At 41.2% G+C, this 20,376-nt stretch overlaps 2 protein-coding genes and 1 non-coding gene across 6 annotated transcripts in view; 2 read left to right on the top strand and 1 right to left on the bottom strand.

Moving 5' to 3' along the window:
• Positions 1 to 15,666, bottom strand: part of ERICH5 (glutamate rich 5) — a 34,086-nt gene extending 18,420 nt beyond the window's left edge. For 2 of the 4 annotated variants that reach the window (XM_081816301.1, XM_031024724.2), the window contains exons 1-4: positions 15,168 to 15,666; positions 14,721 to 14,827; positions 10,109 to 10,273; positions 7,131 to 9,615 (exon numbers count right to left, since the gene is read on the bottom strand). In XM_081816301.1, coding sequence (XP_081672427.1) covers positions 7,131 to 7,188 — 58 coding nt within the window. In that variant the 5' untranslated portion in view covers positions 7,189 to 9,615; positions 10,109 to 10,273; positions 14,721 to 14,827; positions 15,168 to 15,666. Of the gene's footprint in view, positions 1 to 7,130; positions 9,640 to 10,108; positions 10,274 to 14,720; positions 14,828 to 15,167 lie in introns of all 4 variants that reach the window. The other 2 variants (XM_081816302.1, XM_081816303.1) reach the window with 2 other exon arrangements.
• A 95-nt stretch (positions 15,667 to 15,761) lies between these two features.
• RPL30 (ribosomal protein L30) lies at positions 15,762 to 18,767 on the top strand. Its single transcript, XM_081816306.1, has 5 exons — positions 15,762 to 15,890; positions 15,993 to 16,044; positions 16,310 to 16,455; positions 17,846 to 17,976; positions 18,682 to 18,767. The coding sequence occupies exons 2-5, from the start codon at positions 16,024 to 16,026 to the stop codon at positions 18,729 to 18,731; spliced, it is 348 nt and encodes a 115-aa protein (XP_081672432.1). The 5' UTR covers positions 15,762 to 15,890; positions 15,993 to 16,023; the 3' UTR covers positions 18,732 to 18,767.
• Positions 18,375 to 18,506, top strand: LOC115944108 (small nucleolar RNA SNORA72). Its single transcript, XR_004078681.1, has one exon. It is a non-coding gene; the product is annotated as a small nucleolar RNA SNORA72 (small nucleolar RNA).
• Positions 18,768 to 20,376: the final 1,609 nt, after the last annotated feature.

Below are 20,376 nucleotides of genomic sequence, written 5' to 3'. Positions count from 1 at the left end.
CTTGATTTTGGCTCAGATCATGATCTCCAGGTCCTGAGATCAAGCCCAGCATGGGGCTCCGTGCTCAGCAGGGAGTCTGCTTGAGGATTTCTCTCCTCTGCCCCTCCCCCTGCTCATGCTCTCACTCGCTCTCCTTCTCTCTCAAGTAAATAAATCTTTTTTTAAAATGTGGGGTGTTTTTTTTTTTCAGTCTTCATCCTTAAAGGGCAAACCTCTGATACCCTTGAATATATACAAAAGAATGAACTCTAGAGCCAGATGGCAACTCCCAAGGAGGGGATCAAGGAACGTGAACAACAGCAACATCCCTGGGAATGTAAAGAAGCTTCTGAGGACATTTTGATACTTTCCAGACATTAACGCTCACTTGGAGAACTATATTCTGGTATTTTGCTTAAAAACAAAAAATTACCTAGAACTATATACCCTTAAACACACCAGGTGTTGAAGCCTGGCCAAGTTTGACATTCTTTATCAGTTTTGGTGAGCCTTGCAGTAACCCCCCACAAGTGTTAGGTTTTTATTTTAAACCCAGTGTTGTAAAACATTAACACAGAAGTGAAACTGGCGCAGTAGCTGGGACATGTGGCAAACTTACAGGCGCATGATTTAAAAGAACACAATGAAGCTTTGTTTGGCTGTGTTGACATTTTCCTGCTTGATTAGGAGACCCTCTTCACAACCTACTCTCTTCCCAAGCCCACCTCAGCCAGTGTTGCCTTCCAAGTTTGTTATTCCCTGGGTCCTGATTCCTACTCTCCCTTGGCTTTTCTTTTTTTTTTTTTTTTTTTTTAAAGATTTTGTTTATTTATTTGACAGAGAGATAGCGAGAGCAGGAACACAAGCAGGGGGAGTGGGAGAGAGAGAAGCTTCCTGCTGAGCAGGGAGCCCGATGTGGGACTCCATCCCAGGACCCTGGGATCATGACCTGAGCCGAAGGCAGACGCTTAACGACTGAGCCACCCAGGCGCCCTCCCTTGGCTTTTCTAAGTAGTACCCTCATCTCCTTGAATCCCCATCTCTGTCAATCCAGCCATCCACCCATGCACCCACTGAATAGATATGGATTGTGTTCTTCCTACAGGTTAGGCCATACAACGAGTTATGGCAGAAGTGTGGCTGGACACCAGATGGAACTGGACTGTGAGAAGAGCAGGGGCTTCTGAGTCACATGTACTAGGCTGCAGCCCCATCACTTGCTAGCTCTGAGATCTCGGGCAAGTTATTTCTCCTCGCTGAGCTGCAGTTTCCTAGCTGTATTTGCTGATACCGATGGTTACTGGAGGGGATGTGGGGGGGATGGGTTAAACAGGTGATGGGTATTGAGGAGGGCACTTGTTGGGATGAGCACTGAGTGTTGTATGTAAGTGATGAAAGTACCTGGAACCAAGTGGGAGCTCCTACCTGTCTCCTGCCTTCTCCTCCAAGCCCATGTTTTGATGTGGCTGCACTAATCTCAAAAATCCTTCAATTTCATAAAAAAAACTTACCGTATTGTTGATGAGAGAATAAATTGGTACAAGTCTTAAGGAAGGCATTTAGGCAGCTATCCATCAAAATCATAAATGCACAGACCCTTTGGCCTAGTAATGCCACTTCTGGGAAATGGTTCTACAGTTACGCTAGCACACATTTGAAATGATGTATATATAAAGGAATTTGATGCAGCCTTGTTTGCAACAGGGAAAGAAAGACTGGAAACAAACCAAATGTCCATCAATAGGGGACTGGTTAAACAAATCACACAATGGATTATTAAGCAAGGGTAAAAAGGGAGAAAGACATTCTCTATGTATCAATATAGAAAGATCTCCATCTTGTTAGGTGAAAAAAAACAAGGTGAAAAATAGGGACACCTGGGTGGCTCAGTCGGTTAAGTGTCTGTCTTCGGCTCAGGTCATGATCCCACGGTCCTGGAATTGAGCTCCTTGCTCACAGGGGAGACTGCTTCTCCCTCTGTCTGCCACTCCCCCTGCTTCTGCTCTTTCTCGCTTGCTCTCTCGCTCTCTGACAAATAAATAAATAAAATCTTTAAAAAATTACATTGTATAATGACGATGGGAGAGGGAAAAATATTTGCAATGTATAAACACATTTCGGAAGAATATACCAAAAACCCCTACCTAATAAAAGTATTTACCCATGGGTATGACTGGAACTAAGCAGATGGTGGGAATAGGGCAGGAGGTATACTTTTCACAGCATGCATTTTTCAAATGTTTTCAAATTTTTGAACCATGTATGCGTTTCATATATTCCATTTTAATTAGCTGTATGTAATACCACCCTACCACAAAGACTTGCCAAGCTCTGTGTGCCAGGCTCTAGAGGGGACACATACAAGACTTGGTCCAAACTTCTAGCATTTTAAAGGAAGAAATCCCATTTATATATATAATATCTGCATGCAAGCCTATTAAAATGAATTTTAATGTTGATGATGTTTATTCTTCAATTACAAAGAAAAAATGTTGCCTACTTAGGACTGAAATGTCACTGTGTGAAAATATGGGCTGAAGGCTGAAGGTATCTCCACAGTACAAAGAACAATTCACTTAAGAGCGTGAAATTCAAGCCTCATCCTATTGCCTAGGTAACATGGACTCCAAGCAGCTAGTGGAGAGTTGAGGGTAGAATAAACAAATGATTATAGCTATCAGTGGAAATGTACCTATTAACCTAGCAATGAATTTGTCAATAATTACCATCTATTTACTTCGTCCATGCTGGTGCTTAAGCTGTAAGACCTCAGGAAGAAGTCTGCCAGAAACAGATGGCATTTATATTAGGAAAGAGCAGAGCAAGAATCATACATGTACACAGAAGGCTGGTGGCACAGGAAGGAAGGTTCAGGTACAAAGACCTACAGACCCATGGGTCCTAGTTAAAGTCCATAAAATCAACAAAACCTTTGTGTTCAAATTCCATCAGATCCTCGGGGTGCTGAGGAGAACAGAAATTTTGAACAGAAGATGGTCCCAATATTTAGAACTTGATTCCACAAATACAAGAAGGTCCACTCAATCTGTCTAATTGTCCTTTTGGAAAGAAAAGCCTCTTTCCTCTCACATTTTAGGGCATTCAGTAAAAATCTATGTGTGACTACCATGTAGCAGGCCCTGTTCTACACTTTGATAGCCTTGGATAGTTATTTGACTATCCACCTGTGTCCTGGTCCCCCACGCCTCTTTCCCGAGTCAGTCGTTAGAGGTGAGGGAAAGAAGCTCAGTGGGATTTGGTGTCTGATGGGTCAGAGCAAACATAGCCACGTGATCAGTAGAATGGATTTTCCTATTCAGCCTAACAGCTACCTAACCAAATAGCTGCTATCTGATTTAAATTGAAGCCCAGAAAATAAGTACCTTCGTATTTTAATGGTACAGGATTTTAGAGCTATAAGAGATCTCAGAGGTAATCTAGCCCAGCCCATTATTTAATGATTATTTTGCTTGTAAGCTAATATTGCATCATGCATAACAGTTCTTAAGCCAGTTACAGAAAATTCAGGTAGGCAGAACTGTCAATGCAAATCCAGTCTACAGGCTAGTTCACGTATTTTAGCATCAACCCATGCAGTTTTAAGGTTGATATTGTGAATTTAAAAAATGTCTGGTATGATATGAAGATTATCTGTATCTCTATGGGTGGGCACTGGAAGTTTCTCTATATCTATGTACTCTGCTTAAAATATCTCTAGGGTTAAATAAATATCTTCTAAATATCCCTAGTTTATATTTGGAAGTAAATATAGAGTTCATATTTTACTGACTCATTTAGGGATAAATACTTATTAAAATATGTATACTATATATTAATATATAATAAATTTATATATTACATAAGTCACAACTGTATCATATTTATTACTATAGATCTTATTTAGGGATTATGATAAAACTATTATAATTTTATTATTAAACTTATTGAATTATAATACTATATTATACTCTATTAGATTTCTTTTGTTGTTTGCATAGTGGATGACCACATCTCTAATAGGGATCCAGAGTAATCTGAGGCAAAAACAGATTTAAATCTAGTTATCACAAGATGGTTTAAGGAGAAACAGGTCCAGCTCTGGAATCAGAGTACCTGAATTCAAAGCCTAGCTCTGACTCTGAAGAGTAAATAATTTGCCCAGGGTCACAGGGCTCCTTATCTGTGAAATGGAGAGACTTGTAGTACTTAGTCATAGGATTGTCATAAAGATTAAATGAAGTATTGTTAGGCACCAGCGGTACAGTAAGTAAAGGCACGTACAGGATATTTAATAAACTTGGATTTTTTTTTTAATGTAAAAGCTCATACACACAGACTTGGGATTGTATATAGGATTTAAAGAAGTTCTGAGCTGCAGAAACAGGAATGAATTATTTATTGAGCCTCCAAGATCATGGAGTTGAAATGCTGATGAACATACAATAGTATCCAATTACAAGAGAGTATTGTGATTGGGGATCAGAAGCAAAATACACCTGTTGACTGATTTGATATGTGCATTGAGCAATTTATGCAGCGTATTAATTTTCTACACTCTAAACCTGGTTGTCAGGCATTTTAACATTTCTTTCAGAACAACATCCAGGAAAACTTAGAACAATGAGGAAAGCAAGAATAAAAAATGAAAGGGTGTGACTTATGTTGATGGCTATTAATACTGGTGACAAATTGTTTTTAAAACAAGGTTATTCATTATTTTTTGAAAGGATTAAAAACCTAGTCCACCTATTAGGTACTTTTGTCCTTCCCTAAGAGTAACATTCCCCAGAGTCATGTTTTTATCAGTTAAAAAAATTCTATAATGAGGGGTGTCTGGGTGGTTCAGTTGGTTGAACTCCTACCTCTTGATTTCAGCTCAAGTCATGATCTCAAGGTCCTGGGATCAAGCCCTGCCTCCACGCTCAGCATGGAGTCTGCTTATCCCTCTCTCTCTCTGCTCCTTCACCCGCTCTCACGCACACGCTCACCCGTGCTCTCTCTCCCTCCAAAAAATAAATAAAATCTTCAAAAAATAAAAAAATCTATAATGATTTAGTGCTCTGCTTTTTTAAAAAAAGATTTATTTATGGATTTTTAAAAGATTTATTTATTTATTTTTAGAGAGAGAGAGAATGAGTAAGTGGGAGGAGGGGCAGAGGGAGAGGGAGAGAGAATCCTGAAGCAGACTCCCCACTGAGTGCAGAGGCCCACACTGGTGATCCCAGGACCCTGAGATCATGACCTGAGCAGAAATCAAGAGTCTGTGGCTTAACTAACTGAGCCACCCAGGCACCCCCATTTATTTATTTATTTGAGCGAGAGAGAGAAAGAGAGGGCACAAGACAGTGCACGCATGGGGGCAGGAGCAGAGGGTGAGCCTCTTCAAGCACACTCCTGCTGAGTGTGGAGCCTGAGGCCGGGCTCAAGATGGGGCTCCATCTCACAACCCATGAGATCACGACCGTGAGATCACAACCTGAGCCAAAACCAAAAGCCAGAGGCTTCACCCACTGAGCCATCCAAGCGCCCCTAGTGCTCTGCTTCTTAAATCAGTATGCAAATCCTAGGATATCTGGGGTCACAGAAGGGGATAAGAGAAACCAAAATATGGTGTATCTTCCTGAAGCATCAACTTTCCTCAGCTTTTCATATTGAAAGCAACAAGAATTTATCATGGAACAGAATGCAAAATCTACCTGATTTCATAAAATGAAACATCAAAGAAATTGCTCCTTGTACTAGCCTCTTTAAAAATTTTTTAAATTTATTATTATTATTATTATTTTGCACTGGCTTCTTGAGAGCATGTTTGGGGTACAGAGGCTTTTGTTTCTTTAGGAGAAAGGTTAGCAAGTATTGCACATTAGGAATGGATTTTTCCATCACTTCATTGTTTTCAGTGACAAAGGGTTTGGAATCACTTTTATATATGGTTTTAATGACTTTGCCTATTTCCAAACTTTTTACTTCTTTCTGTTATCTACTGAAATTAGAAATAAATTTATCATACACCACGAAAATGACTGCAACACAACATACCTCTGACTAGAACACAGTGTGTGAACTTTGAAACAGCATTCACGATAACCCTGTGCTCTCTACTACAAAATCAGAGAGGAAGACGTTTCTGTTATTGGAATAACACAGGTACTAAAAGAAGACCTCTGAAAAGGAATTAACTGCAAAATAAAATTTCCCCTAGAGTTAGTCTTGAATATGATGCAAACTAACTTGAAGAAATTTGCTTAACCTTTGAAACTTGGTCTAAAATGTTAGCCATTCGAAATCTAAGAAGTGCACATAAAACCCAGTCATTCTCCAGTTCATTAATCTGCTCTCTTTTTCACAGCACTTCTTACTGTCAGAAACTTATCTTAATCATTTGAAGTGTTTATTACCTATCTCTTCGATCCCTAACCCCCAAAAGTAGGGTCAATTGTATCTCCAGCATCTAGCCATGCACCTGGCTATCACATAATAGACGTTCAAAATATACTTGTTATGACCAGTTTTTATCGCACGGATATTTGTCAAGAAAAACCGAAGCCAAGGATAGGGGAAAGTGTATCTGACCTCTTCAAAAGTGCAGGAACCTACTTGATGGAATGAATGTCCACCTGTACTCTGCGCATCCATTACCATCTCTGATGCTGAAATGCGGAAGAGAGGGCAAGCTCTCGATAGAAAAACAGGTACCACGTCTCTCCTTACGACCAGAAACCAATGGTTCCCAGGGAATTTGCAGCTTTATATAATCTGAAAGTTCGTACTTTGAGGAGATGAAAGAGCACCTCTTGTAAGGGCAGGAAAATACTTATCTGTTTAAGGGAACCCGCGGCCAACCGCGGTAGGGATTTAACCCCACCTCCCCGATCGCCCGGCGAGTAGGGTAACCCCGGTCCCGGCCCTTGGCCTCCCGCGTCGGGCAGCGTGTGCGGCGGGGCGCACCGGGACCTCCGCACCGCGGCTGCAGCTGCGCTCCGGGTTTCCGGAGGGAGTCGCGCTGCGCTCAGGGTGCACTCCCGTCCTCAGCGAGCAGCCCGCCCCCTGCCGGGCGGGGCGGACACAAGTCGCACCTTTCGGACCCTCGGGGAGCAAGACGACCCGAATCCCGAGGCCCGGGCAGGGTTGGGGCCGGGTCCCCTGCTCACCGCTGCGGAGCTTGCTGCTGTCGCCGGCCTTGTTGAGGGCGCTGCTGGAGCAGCCCATCGCGGGCAGAAAGGCGGTCTTGTGGACCAGCGCAGCCACCTGTCCCAACCCGGCGCGGGCGTCGGCCCGGAGCTCCGATCCCGCGCAAACCGCCCCGGCGCCGCCGCCGCTCCTCCAACTCTGCCGGCCCGGCTCCCGCGGGTGCGGAGCGCAAGCGCACAGCGGAGCTCCGCGGAGGCGGTGCGCACCTGGGGAAGGAAGGCTGCAGTGCAGAGGTGGAAGGGGCCGGGAGGGTAAGAGAGGGACCTCGCCAGAGCGAGGAAGCAGGAGAGGACAGGGAGCCAGGTGGGCAGAAGGTGGGGAGTGCAGTCAAGGAGGAGAGGGAAAAGGCTTCAGTAGTAGGGATAGGGACGCTATCCCGGAGAGGGCGAAGGGCTGGGAGGGCTCATCCGAATCATCACTAAATAGCTGGGGAGGGGAGGAGGCGATTGTGGCCAGTGGCTATTGATTGGTAGACTAGCTTTGGATGGCAGTCTTATTCTTACATAACGTCAGTACTGTTACCATGAGGAAGTTTGCTGTTGATATACTATTTAATCCACCTCGTATTCAAGTTTGGTCAATTCTCCAATCCAGGACCACACATTACATTTAATTGTTGTGCCTCTCTTTAGTTTGCTTTAATCTTAAGTAGATCCCCAAGTCTTTGTCTTTCATGACCTTGACCTTTTTTTAAGAGAATAGCCCATTTATTTTGTAGAATATTTCTCAATTTGGGTTTGTCTGGTTTTTCCTTATGATTGTTTTCAGGCAATGCAGTTTTGGCTGGAATACAAGATGTTATGTTGTCTGTGAATTCCCATCAAGGCATATGATTTCAGTTTCTCTATTATTGGTGATGTTAACTTTGATCAGTTAGTTAAGTTAGTGTCTGCCAAGTTTGCCACCAAAAAGTTACTATTTTACTCCTTGTAATTTATGGTGAGAGACTTTGAGACTAACATCCTATATCTCATCAAACTTTTATCTGCTGTTAGCCTACATTAATATTCTTGCTGGGATCAATCATTACTATGATGGTTATCAAATAGTGGTTTTCTAATTACATTATTCCTTCTACATTTATTAGTTGGCATTCTACAGTAAGGGAGCACTTTCCCTTTTCCTCCATTTATTATTCATTTATTTACAGCAGTAAATACTCATGAATTCTTACATTATTCAATGGGTCATGTTACTATTTGTGTTAGTTTTTTAGAGCTGCGATAACAAAGTACCACAGATGGGTTGACTTAAACAACAAAAACTTATTTCCTCACAGTTCTGAGACTAGAAGTCAGAGAACAAGATGTCAGTAGGGTTGGTTTCTTTTGAAGGCCTTTCCTTGGTTGGGATGGCAGTGTTCACCATATATCTTCACATGGTCTTCCCACAGTATAAGTATCTATGTCCTAATCTCCTCTTCTTACAAGGACACCAGTCATATTGGATTAGGGCCCACTCATTTTACCTTAATTACCTCTTTAAAGGCCCTGTCTCCAAAACAGCCGTATTACAAACTATAGCGGTTTAGGACTTCAACATATGAATGAGGGGGGCACAATTCAGATCCTAACACATGATTATTAATTTGGATGCTCAAATTGTCTAAAATTTGACATATTTCCCTCTACGGGTCATGGGGGTACACAGCTATGGTCTTTACGGTGTGTTTAGAGGTCTCCCTCCCTCCCTTCTCTACCTCACTTCTCCTCCCCTTCCTATCCCTTCTCGTCTCTTTTTCCCCTCTTCCTCTCCCTCCTGCAGTGTAGGCCTGACAAAGCCTGGGGTGCCCAGCAATCAATTCACAAATCCCTTTGAATGAAGAGGAGACTGGGTATCTTTGAGGAAGTACACTTTATAACATTACAAATACGTACTATAACTCTCCTCCTAACCTTCTAATCAGGGTTACTGTGCTCCAAGGAAAGAGAAGTACTTTGAAAGTGGCTAAGGATTTGGCTGGATTCCAAGTCCCTGAGCAAAATTACAGGATTAGCGCAAGGAAGTTTAGGGGGAGAGGTACATGGATGGACCTTTCAGAATAGGCCACAATTTGGGGAATATTTATGTCTTATATAAATGCTATCAAAAGGCCTTCATAGGTTGGGCTGCTGTAACAAAAATGCCATTAACTGGGTGGCTTAAATAACATATTTATTTCTCACAGTTCTGGAGCCTGGGAAGTCTAAGATCAAGGTACTGGCCAATTTGGTTTCTGGTGAGAACTCTTTCTGGCTTGCAGATGGCAGCCTTCTCACTGTGTCCTCACATGGGGTGGGGGTCGGGGGACTTCCTCTTCTTCTTCTTTTTTTTTTAAGATATATTTATTTATGTTAGAGACACAGAGGGCAAGAGAGAGCGAGTCGGGGAGGGGCAGGGGGAGAAAATCTTCAAGCAGACTCTGCCGCTGAGTGTGGGGCTCGATGCGGGGCTTGATCCCATGACCTATGAGAGAGATCATGATCTGAGCTGCAACCAAGAGTCAGATGCTCAACCAACGGAGCCACCCAGGCACCCCTGAGACTTCCTCTTCTTACAAGGCCACAGTCCTAACAGATTAGGGCCTCACCCTTATGACCTCATTTAACCCTAACTACCTCCTCAACCCTACCTCCCCACTGAATCACATTGGGGTAAGGGCTTCAACATATGAGTGGGGGAGGGAGGGGCCACAAGTCAGTCCACAGCAGGCTCCCACTTCAGAAGATGCTCTTTTTTTAAAGTCACATTTAATTTGATTTAGCTAGTGAAAGTTTTTCAAAATTCCATTCTTCCTCAAAAGAGATGCAATAACTCACAGATTAGTTAAATATAAACACTAACTTGAAATTCTCTGAATCCTAATGCTTTCATGCTAAACCAGGGCTTACTGGGCCCTTAGTTAAGTACCCACTTTTCCCCATCAACTATTTTTTAGGAGTTGACTGGGGTATCTTACTTTTCCTTGGAGATAATTTGTCAGCCCAGCCATGGTCTCTTCCATTTTCTTCAGAGGAAGTATTTTATAATCAGGTGAACAATAATAATCCGTTGTCCTGTGGATGTTAGTCTTTTACATGAGCCACCTCAGTGCTTGCTCAACGGGCTCAGGAATAGGATGGCTCTAAGAACAGAGAAAGCAGACATACGTGAGCTCAACTGCATGTTCCTCCACTTAACATGGTTTACCTGGCTGAGGGCCCAGTTTGCCGGTAGCACTAAAGAGTGACCAACTACAAGCCTCCGAAATGGTACCTATACCTTAAGGGGCCTATCAGCCACTTTGTGAATGAGTGATAAGACCTCTTTGGAAACAGAAAGAGTGATTGAACCTCTTTGGTATTTTTTATTTTAATAGACATTGGATTAGATTTGATTTTCCTGCATATCAGGATAGTATCTTCAAGACATTACACACCAAGATGCTACATTCAGTATTGTATCTTACCAAATAACTCACTTTACTATGAGACAAGTAAAGTAATAGGTGAATTTCTATGTGATCTACCGGTCTTTTCATCTACCTCCACATCCAGAAGAAGCTAAACCTATAGGATGATGGAGGGGCACATTAAACACTCAGTTATGGCACCAGCCAAGAGAAAACATCTTTGAAGGTGAGGGTGCTGCCCTATGGTTTGCAGAGTATGTTTTGAACCAGTGACTAATAAATGGGACTGCTTCTTCCATGACCATATACACAGATCTGTGCTCTCCAGGCTTCTTGTTCATTTGGTGAACTACAAGATAATTTTCCTTTTATGCTTAACTGAGCTAGTTTGTTTGTTGCTTACAACTTAATTATCTAGACTAATATACAATATTTACCCTACTTCCCCTCTCCCTGATCACTCTCCTTCTTAGCAATTACCTGTCCTGTCTTATTCCTTCAGTCTTATCTTGATAATACCTGGATATAACTGATACTGTCATTTTAAATGCTGATAGTACCTTGATGTGTTATATTTTGAAGGCATAGTCATAAATCTTTTCACCTTCTTTATCATTTTTCTTCAACATACTCGTTTTGATGTTGTCCCAAATTTGCATTTATTTCTCCATTAACTAATCAGTAACATTTTCTTTTTTTTCTTTTTTTTAAAGATTTTATTTATTTATTTGAGAGAGAGAGAAAGCATGAGGTGGGGAGGGTCAGAGGGAGAAGCAGACTCCTCGCTGAGCAAGGAGCCCGATGCGGGACTTGATCCCGGGACTCCAGGATCATGACCTGAGCCGAAGGCAGTCGCTTAACCAACTGAGCCACCCTGGCGCCCAGTAACATTTTCTGATCAGCATGACATACAATGTTACATTATTAAGTTCCAGTTAAAAGCAAAAAAATTGGTATTTTAGCCTGTGTATCACACCTTTATTAAGGATAAAAGTACATGTACATGGCAGGCTTTTCAAATTATTGAAAATAATATGTAAAATGTCATATTATAGACACTTAGAAACATAGGAATCCCATTTATACTAAAATTTTAAAAACTGACTCTAAGAAATACAAAATAACCCAAAGACAAACATTTATAGACATCACTCTACGTTCCAAGTGTCACTCCTTCACATTAAAATAGTGAATGAAGTACTCTGGGTTCTTTGTATCCAAGAGTATTTAAAAAACATACGCTCCTTGGATGGAAAAATGGTTTTTAAAAAAAAGGAGAAAGCATTTCTCTGGCCTATTTTTAATCCAGTGCGGTCTGGAGCATTCCCAGTCTGAAAAGAGAGGGGCATAGGAGAAATATTTTGGATTCCTTATTATTGTCCTCTAACGGTTCAGAATTCTTGTATCCGTGTATGTGTGTTTAGTTAGTTGAAAGGTGACCAACATTCATTAGGTTTACAGGATATTTTCACTTAGATTCACTGTCCCTTCCTCTCTTCACCAGATTTCTGAGCATGTATTATGTCCACGGTGACTTAAGAATGTGAAGGTTGAGTTAAACAAATAGACTTCTAAATTACAGTTGACCCTTGAACAACACTGATTTGAACTGGGAGGGTCCACTTATACACGGATTTTTTTTCCGGTACAGTACAGTAATGTACTTTCTCTTATGATTTTCTTAGTAACATTTTCTTTTGTCTTGTTTGCTTTATCACAGAGTATATAATACATAGAACATAAAAAATGTGGGGCGCCTGGGTGGCTCAGTTGGTTAAGCGACTGCCTTCGGCTCAGGTCATGATCCTGGAGTCCCTGGATCGAGTCCCGCATCGGGCTCCCTGCTCAGCAGGGAGCCTGCTTCTCCCTCTGACCCTCCCCCCTCTCATGTGCTGTCTCTCTCATTCTCTCTGTCTCAAATAAATAAATAAAATCTTTAAAAAAAAAAAATGTGTTGGGATGCCTGGTGGCTCAGTCGGTTAAGCGTCTGCCTTCAGCTCAGGTCATGATCCCGGAGTCCTGGGATCGAGTCCTGCACCGAGCCTGCTTCTCTGTCTGCCTGTCACTCCCCCTGCTTGTGCTCTCTCTCTCTCTGACAAATAAATAAAATCTTTAAAAAATAAAATGTATTAATCGACTGTTTATGTTATCGATAAGGATTTTCTGGTCAGCAGTAAGCTATTAGTAGTTAAGTCTTTGAGGAGTCAAAAGTTATACACGGATTTTCGAAATGCATGGGAGGTCAGTGCCTCTAGCCTCTGAGTTGTTCAAGGGTCACCTGTACTAATGGGCTGCTTCCTAATCTGGACACTGAATAACTAATAGCTGATGATAATGAATATGATAGTTTTAACTGCTTAACAATAAGGGATGGGCCAGTGTACTGAACCAATGAATATCAGATGAACTTGTTAGTATTTGCTCTAACAGGGAATGCAGCCTGTCACTTTTAATTCCCATAGCAAGTATAAACCAAAAGCACAATGAATGCAGGTGCCTGCAGAGTTCTCAGAAACTTGGAGCAGCAATTTTGGTGAATGAAAACCAAAGCCTTGTGTTAATTCTGTTCTATCACATTTACCTGTTGATATTTTTTCAAAACCACTCTGAAATGCTACCGACTGATACCCAGAAAAAACAAAATAATATCTAGATGGCAAAATCCCTTCTTAAAGCATATGTATTTCCCAACTTTTTATTATGAAGATTTTGAAACTCAAAAAAGTTTAATACTACAACCACCACCTATATACCCTCCACTTTAAATTCAACAGTTGTTAACACTTGGCTGCATTTGCTCTACCTACCTTCATTTATTTTAGATTTTTACATTTATTTTAGCAATTCAAAAACAAGTTGCAGATAATCATGACACTTCATCCATATATACTTCAACATACATCTCTTTGGAAGAAGGACATGACTTAAAGCAGTTATTTTTAATAATAGTAAGAGTAATCTTTTAACACAGGGGTCAGCAAACTTTGGCCTGCAGGCCAAATCTGGCCGGCCGCTTGATTCTGTAAATGTTTTATTGGAGCACAGCTGTTATCTATTGCCTGTGGCTGCTTTTGTGCTATGACAGAGCTGCGTCGTTGCCACAGAGAACATATGGCCCCAAAGGCCTAAAGTATTTATTCTTCGCCTTTATAGAAAAAGTATGCCAATTCCTGCTCTGATAAATACAAGTGTGGAAAATTTTATAAAATCTTCTTGAGTCAAAAGATATGACTGTCATTTTTGTATGGTGTTTCTTCCCCTAGTGTATAGGTTTTGTGATGTTGTGAAAGACTTTAGGTGTGGGCAGGTGGCTGTGGTAGGAAGATTGAAGAGATGGGAGTTGGACTGATGAAAAGAATTAATATTCACTGCACATTTGTTCTGTACAAGGCCCAATGCTAGGTGATTTTTACACCATTACGTTTACTGGGATCCTCACAACAATACTACGAGGTAAACATATTATTCTAGTTTTCTGATGAAGAAACTGAGGCTTAGGGAGTTTAGACAATTTGCCCCAAGTCAAGCAGATATTAAATAGAAAAACCAAGAACCTAAGTCTGTCTCCAAAGAGATACGGCAAAATCAGTTAAGATTCCCTAAGAATTCTCAAACATTTTGTGGTCACGTTTCATACATAAAATAAGTGCTTTGAGCTTCTCTGGCTTCCAGTACAAAACCATATTAAGATCATTGCGATCTTTAAAGCATAGCGAGGACATATATAGTAAGAACCAGAAACTTGTTATCGTATAGCGAAAAGCACCCCAGCAAAGTCTTATCAAGTACTTTAATCACTTAATCTCTAAAATGGGGATAATATCTATCCTGATCACTTTGGGAGAAAGTATTAAAAAGCTTTGAAAATATACGGCTCAATATATAAGTATAAGGCTTCACTATTTAGTTTTTGTTTTTACCTAAGCACGCATGCCTCAAACCCAACTTGGCTATCTCATTCTTCAGTTTTTTGTGTTTATTTGAAAGTAACCTTTGCCCCCAGCATGGGGCTCAAACTCAGGACCCCAAGATCAAGAGTTGCATGCTGTACCAACTGAGCCAGCCAGGTGCCCCTCATTCTTTAGTTCATTACTTCTCAAATTCTAGTATTCGTAAGAATCCCCGAAGCTGCATATTAAACTGAGATTCCTATGCCCCACCAGAGATTTCTTCTACATACCTGGGTGGGGTCCAAGAGTCAGAATTCAAGGTGATTCTCAATCAGGTGATCTGGGAGCCATGCTTTCAGAAATACTGCTTTCAGATACAACTGGTGTTTCACAAGACCTATTTAAAATCACCACTTTATTATTAAAAAGGAACTTTACATAACAATGCATGCTGTAAAATAATTCAAGTAGTACTGAAATATAGAAGGTAAAAAATGTCTTCTCATCATCCACTCTCCTCATACTTATCCATAAGTTTTGATGATTAGCTTTCCAGACTTGAATTTTCTATGCATATACAAACACACACATTAAGAATGATGAGCATTTGATGTTTCTAATTTCTTTTGCTATTAAAATTAATGCTGAAATAAATATCCTCGTTCACATGACTTTGAGAAACTGTGACTGTTTCTGTAGGATATATTCCTAAAAGTTGACATACGATGACTGCTTACCTACTGGTCCGATTTTACACTCTTTGGGTACTAGTGGGAGACGCTCTGTGCTCGCTATTTTTAATGATCCGTCATTGGACATTTATATCAAGGCCCAACGTTCACAACAAAAAGATTTGTCAAAGAGATCTGTTTATTGCTCTGTGAAGATTCGGTTTACAAGGTTACGCTAACATCGCCACTAAAAAGGTGAGTTTGGGGAAGTCAGCGCGGGGCGCCACCGTTCTCCGAAAGAGGCCGGCAACTTGGGCGAGGGCAGCACAGGGCGCACAGTTGCTTCGGCCCGCGTGCAAGTGACGCGGGAGGGTAGACCCAGGAGCTGAGGCGCACCGGAGTCCCCTCCAAGAGCCGCGGCTTTGGGACAGATGAGCTCCGCCGCACAAAGACCGTGGTCCGCCGCCCCTTCTCACCGTCCCTCCCGCCTCACTCTCAGTCGGCTTCTCCAACTCCCGCCCGGTTCAACGTTCCCCGGTTCCTGAGTTCGCAGCTGGGAGCAACAGACTAACACAACTTTAAGGCCCGCAGCAAAGAGTAAGAGTACGGGTCTGCCGCCATTCTAACCAACCATACAAGCAGCCTCAGCCAACGGCCCTCCTCTCCTTGCCCCGCCCCTTCCGCTTGAGGCTTACTTCCGGTTCCGGCGTCCAGGCTTCGCGGTGAAGAGCTTTGTATTGTGGGAACTCTTTCCTTTTCCTTTCCCGGCCATTTTGGCGGCTGGTTTTGGTGAGTGGGCACCGCGTGGCCGACGTTTAGGCAGCGCGGGGATCCCAGCGCGTTGCCGTTTGGAGCTGCGATCCTAAACTTCCTGTCCTCTGTATGTTCTAGGTTGGGGCCGTCCCGCATCTAAGACAGGAAGATGGTGGCCGCAAAGAAGACGGTGAGTGAAACGCGCCAGGGCCGGAAGCCGATTCACGTGGAGGAATGAGTCTTGGCCCGGGCGGGCAGATCTGAGCACACTGGGGAGACAGCAAGCCCACTGGCATGGAGGGGCCCGAGAGGAAACCGAGTGGTCCTCTCAGTGACTTAGGATCCTAGACTTGGGAGGTTTATTAAAGGGCTCGTCTTCCAGAAAGCTGGATGCTGTTTTGAGATGGTTAAAAAAAAAAAGGCCTTAAGATCCGTGTTAAATGTTTGCTTTGTAGAAAAAGTCGCTGGAGTCGATCAACTCTAGGCTCCAGCTTGTTATGAAAAGTGGAAAGTACGTGCTGGGGTACAAGCAGACTCTGAAAATGATCAGACATGGCAAAGCGAAACTGGTCATCCTCGCCAACAACTGCCCAGCCTTGAGGTAATCGAAGGAACCTTGAGGGTGTGTGTGTCGCCCACTGTATATTGATCGGAGTGAATACCCAGGAGTGTTACCATGGGCAATCTGGGTAGTACGAACTCGGTTTTATGTAAAATTTGTTTTACAAGCGAGCACTTGCAGAAGAATTTACGGTTTCTTTCGTGGTGTTTGGGGCTGACAGCCCCGGCCCTCCATCATGTTCTCTCATTGTGTAAGCTCATCTTTGGGAAAAATGTGTGGCAGAGGGGTAAAAACCACAGAACATCAAAGTTGGAGGGAAGCACAGACACATACTTTTTTCACCATGTGTTTTGTGTCCTGCCTTTTTGGTCATTTCTTTAAAATACTTCATTTTTCGAATTCGTTTTAGTGTAGAAAAGCTAAGATAAAAGTTCAGGCTGGCCGTGGAGCTGCAGGTTCCTAATTCCCCAAGTTTTTGCTTGACCTCACTGTTTTGAAATTGAACTTAGTATGGAAAATAAGGTAAAGAAACTTGGACTGTGCAGAATATAAGCGGTGTGATCAGTTCCCTCCAGCACATTGATTTTTCTGTGGTAATGCATAACCTCACAGGATTTTATATAGGGTGTCTGTACATAATTGGCTTTCCTGGAGTGCTCTGTCCTCCATCCCATCCCATGGGTTGGTCTTCACGCTTATCTTCTGTGAGAGTGCTTCTCAAACGTGAATGTGCACAGTTACTGCTAATCTTGTTAAATTTGGGTTCTGATTTCATGGGTTTGGGTTGGGACTTGACATGCATTTTTAACAAGCACTCACATTACTGCTGGTCTGTGGATCCATACTTTGAGTAGTGGTACTGATCTGTTAGGACTCCCTTCAGAAGGATTTGTAAAACCCTGAATGTCCACCTACTCAGTTGACACAGAAATGTTAGCTTTGTGTAAGTAATATTCCTCATCTAGGATTCAGAGCACCAGACAAAGAAATAGCTTATCTTTTAAAGATAACATGGGTTTGGATTCTGGAACCTCCACTTACTATTCTGTGTCTGAATGTCTTCGTTAGTTTAAAAAAAAAAAGAATATATACTACTTAAGAGGTTGTGGAATTAGATAATGTAAAGTGTCTGGTGACTAGTAATTGCTAAGTAAATACTTTTATTTCACATCCTACTCTCTTTTTCATGAGCATAGTTATAGTCTTAAACATAGAAGATACTTGCTGATTGTCCCATTTCATATAAGGGATCAAAGGGAAGGATGGTTTGTATTGGCTAATGGATGTGGTACTTTTTTTAAAGAGTAACAACTGGTTTAGTTACTGTTGGAAAGCCTTACCAACATTAAAACTAATGACGAAAGTAGTAACATTTTATCTGTCAGTCACTTTTTATGGTATTTATTTATTTGTCTTTTGGTTTCTGAAGGAAATCTGAAATAGAATACTATGCCATGTTGGCCAAAACTGGTGTCCATCACTACAGTGGCAATAATATTGAATTGGGCACAGCATGTGGGAAATACTACAGAGTATGCACGCTGGCTATCATTGATCCAGGTATGTTTTTTAAGTCATAGAATAATTTTTTTTCCTTTATAATGTAATTACAGGTATTCTTTGCTGTACAATGTCTATGGTTCCTAGGTTCAGATATTGAGAATTTGGATAGAGCAAGGGATATCCTGTAGTTTTATTTCACAGAGAATTGATAATATCAGTACACTGTAATAGATCTTGTTATAAATGAATTTTTTTTACTTTGAAATGAATTTTGCTTGAAGCACTTAAATAATTTAGGACCTTGGTAAAGGTGAAGTTATAAAGGTGGAGAGTAATCAGGTGAAATAGTAGAAGAGAGGAGTCCTTATTGGCTGCCTAAGAAATTAAGTTGAGAAGTGCCTACAAATACAGATCATGTTATGTTTTGAACTTACGAGTTTTTAATTCATAAAATACCGCGAATATTCTCGCTGTTCTGATTTTGTAATAATCAGGGCAGGCTAAACATTCGCTATATTAAGACCATGCATGTGTCCCCAGACCTAGTTCTTTCCCTAGGTCTGGTTTTATCAATGCTGGTGATAAACCAAGTCTGATTATATGATGTATCATATACGGGAAATGCCTGTGACTTGGTATCTGATTATCCTTGAGAAATGACAGCAAAGCTAATGTCACAACTTCTGAAGATAGCCATTGCTAATTTGATGATTACCAGTTGCGATTAAATGAATTGTAAAACTATTGTGCTTTATTTTCTAGGTGATTCTGATATCATTCGAAGCATGCCAGAACAGACTGGTGAAAAGTAAATCACGCAAAATTTTTCTTTAATAAAACTGGCCACAGCTTGTTTTAAAAACACTGTATTCATTGCAGTTTTTTTCTTTATATCTTTTTGTTTCCATACACTTTCCTAAAGATAGGATTTGAGAGGATGAGGCAGTTAGATGTGGTGGCAAGACTTGGGTTAAGAGCTATGTGTCCCAGTTTGTTTTCCTTTTTGTAAAGGGACTGCAGAGTTCCTTTCCTCTACTAGATTTTTAAAAGATTACAGTCTTTTAAAATTGTTGATACTGTTGGCATTTTATATTTGAGTTTGAGAGGCAGCAAAGATCAATACCCAGAATTTAACCAGAATTGTAATCCCAGCTTAAATCTACAAATCTGAGTAGCAGAGAGGATTAAATGAAATATGTACTCTCCTCCCAAAATTTTGTGTTGTCTGAGAAAAGTTCTGTTGAACTTTAATGAAGACGGATTTTTCCTAAGGGTGTGTAGTGGTTGAGGTAGAAGATCTGTACTTGGAGCACTTCAGAAGAATCCCAGATCTTCAGTAAGTGCTAAGTCCACAGTTGGCCAAAGTTTGTTTTATATCATTTTATTCCTAGAAGATACACTCTGAAGTGTATTTGGCATTCAGATTTTTGGGAAACTGCATACTATGTCTCCCAAATACGTCTGATGGGAATCCTTTTCCCAAATCTGTTACTTCCTTTGGGACATTTCCAGGAGTTATTTTGGGAAAAATACTGATTTAGATATATCCTGATTTACAGAATCAAATGTTGCTGGTAGAATATACACAATCTGTGCTGGGCTCTCGGGCTGCAACAGTGTCAGAAATAACCATGTCTTTTGGACTTAAGATCTTACTCAGCTCTCGTAGGCAGTTTTGGATAGTAGATGAGTGAGACATAGGAGATGAGGATGCCATCTATACACCATATGGAATGTCAGCGTCCAGTATTTACTGAACTTGGAGTCACAAGACTCCCTTTTTAATCACTATGGAACAACCACGGATGGGTCAAATGCCCAGTTTTATAGGTAAGGGAATGGGTTAATATTGCATGATTTTAGTTTGTGTCTGAAGTTAATCTGAGGTTGTAGATACAATTGGAAGAATAGCTGTTACCAACTGGTTTTCTTACTGGTTGTTCAGTTACTCAGTATTTTATCAATTTGGGAGCACTACTGACATTTTTCCATGGGACAGTTCTTTGTTGTGGAGGACTGGATATACTGCAGGATATTTCTCATGGTTTTCCATGTTGTAATGATACCCCCAAATGTTACCCCACGTTTTCAAAGGAGCATCTCCTGGTTAAGAGCCACAGAGATATGAAAATCTGTTAAATGTTCCAAAGTGCTCATATTTTAATATCCAGAGACTGTTGTGCTCAAGGTGTTTTAAAATGCTTAAAATTTGTCCTTGAAAAGAATTGCGTGCTGGTCTCTAATGCCCTATTAGTCTGTTCCATAGTTGTTAGAAATGTTTGTCTTTGTAAAAAAAATTAAAAAAAAAAAAAAAGTTTGTCTTTGGGTTAAGAAAGTTTGTGTGCTTATTTTCTACTTACTTAGTAAATTTTGCCTTTCAAATTGAGCTTGCAGCTATTTGGGTTAATTTTGGATTGTTTTTCCCTCCAGGTTGACTTGTTACAATTTAATCTCCTA

Source organism: Leptonychotes weddellii, chromosome 4 (genome assembly GCF_054177405.1).
Source record: "Leptonychotes weddellii isolate Sample4059 chromosome 4, ASM5417740v2, whole genome shotgun sequence".
NCBI classification, from domain to species: Eukaryota; Metazoa; Chordata; class Mammalia; order Carnivora; family Phocidae; genus Leptonychotes; species Leptonychotes weddellii.
Note: the sequence above shows the minus strand (reverse complement) of the source record. Positions and strands in the feature narration are given on the sequence as shown.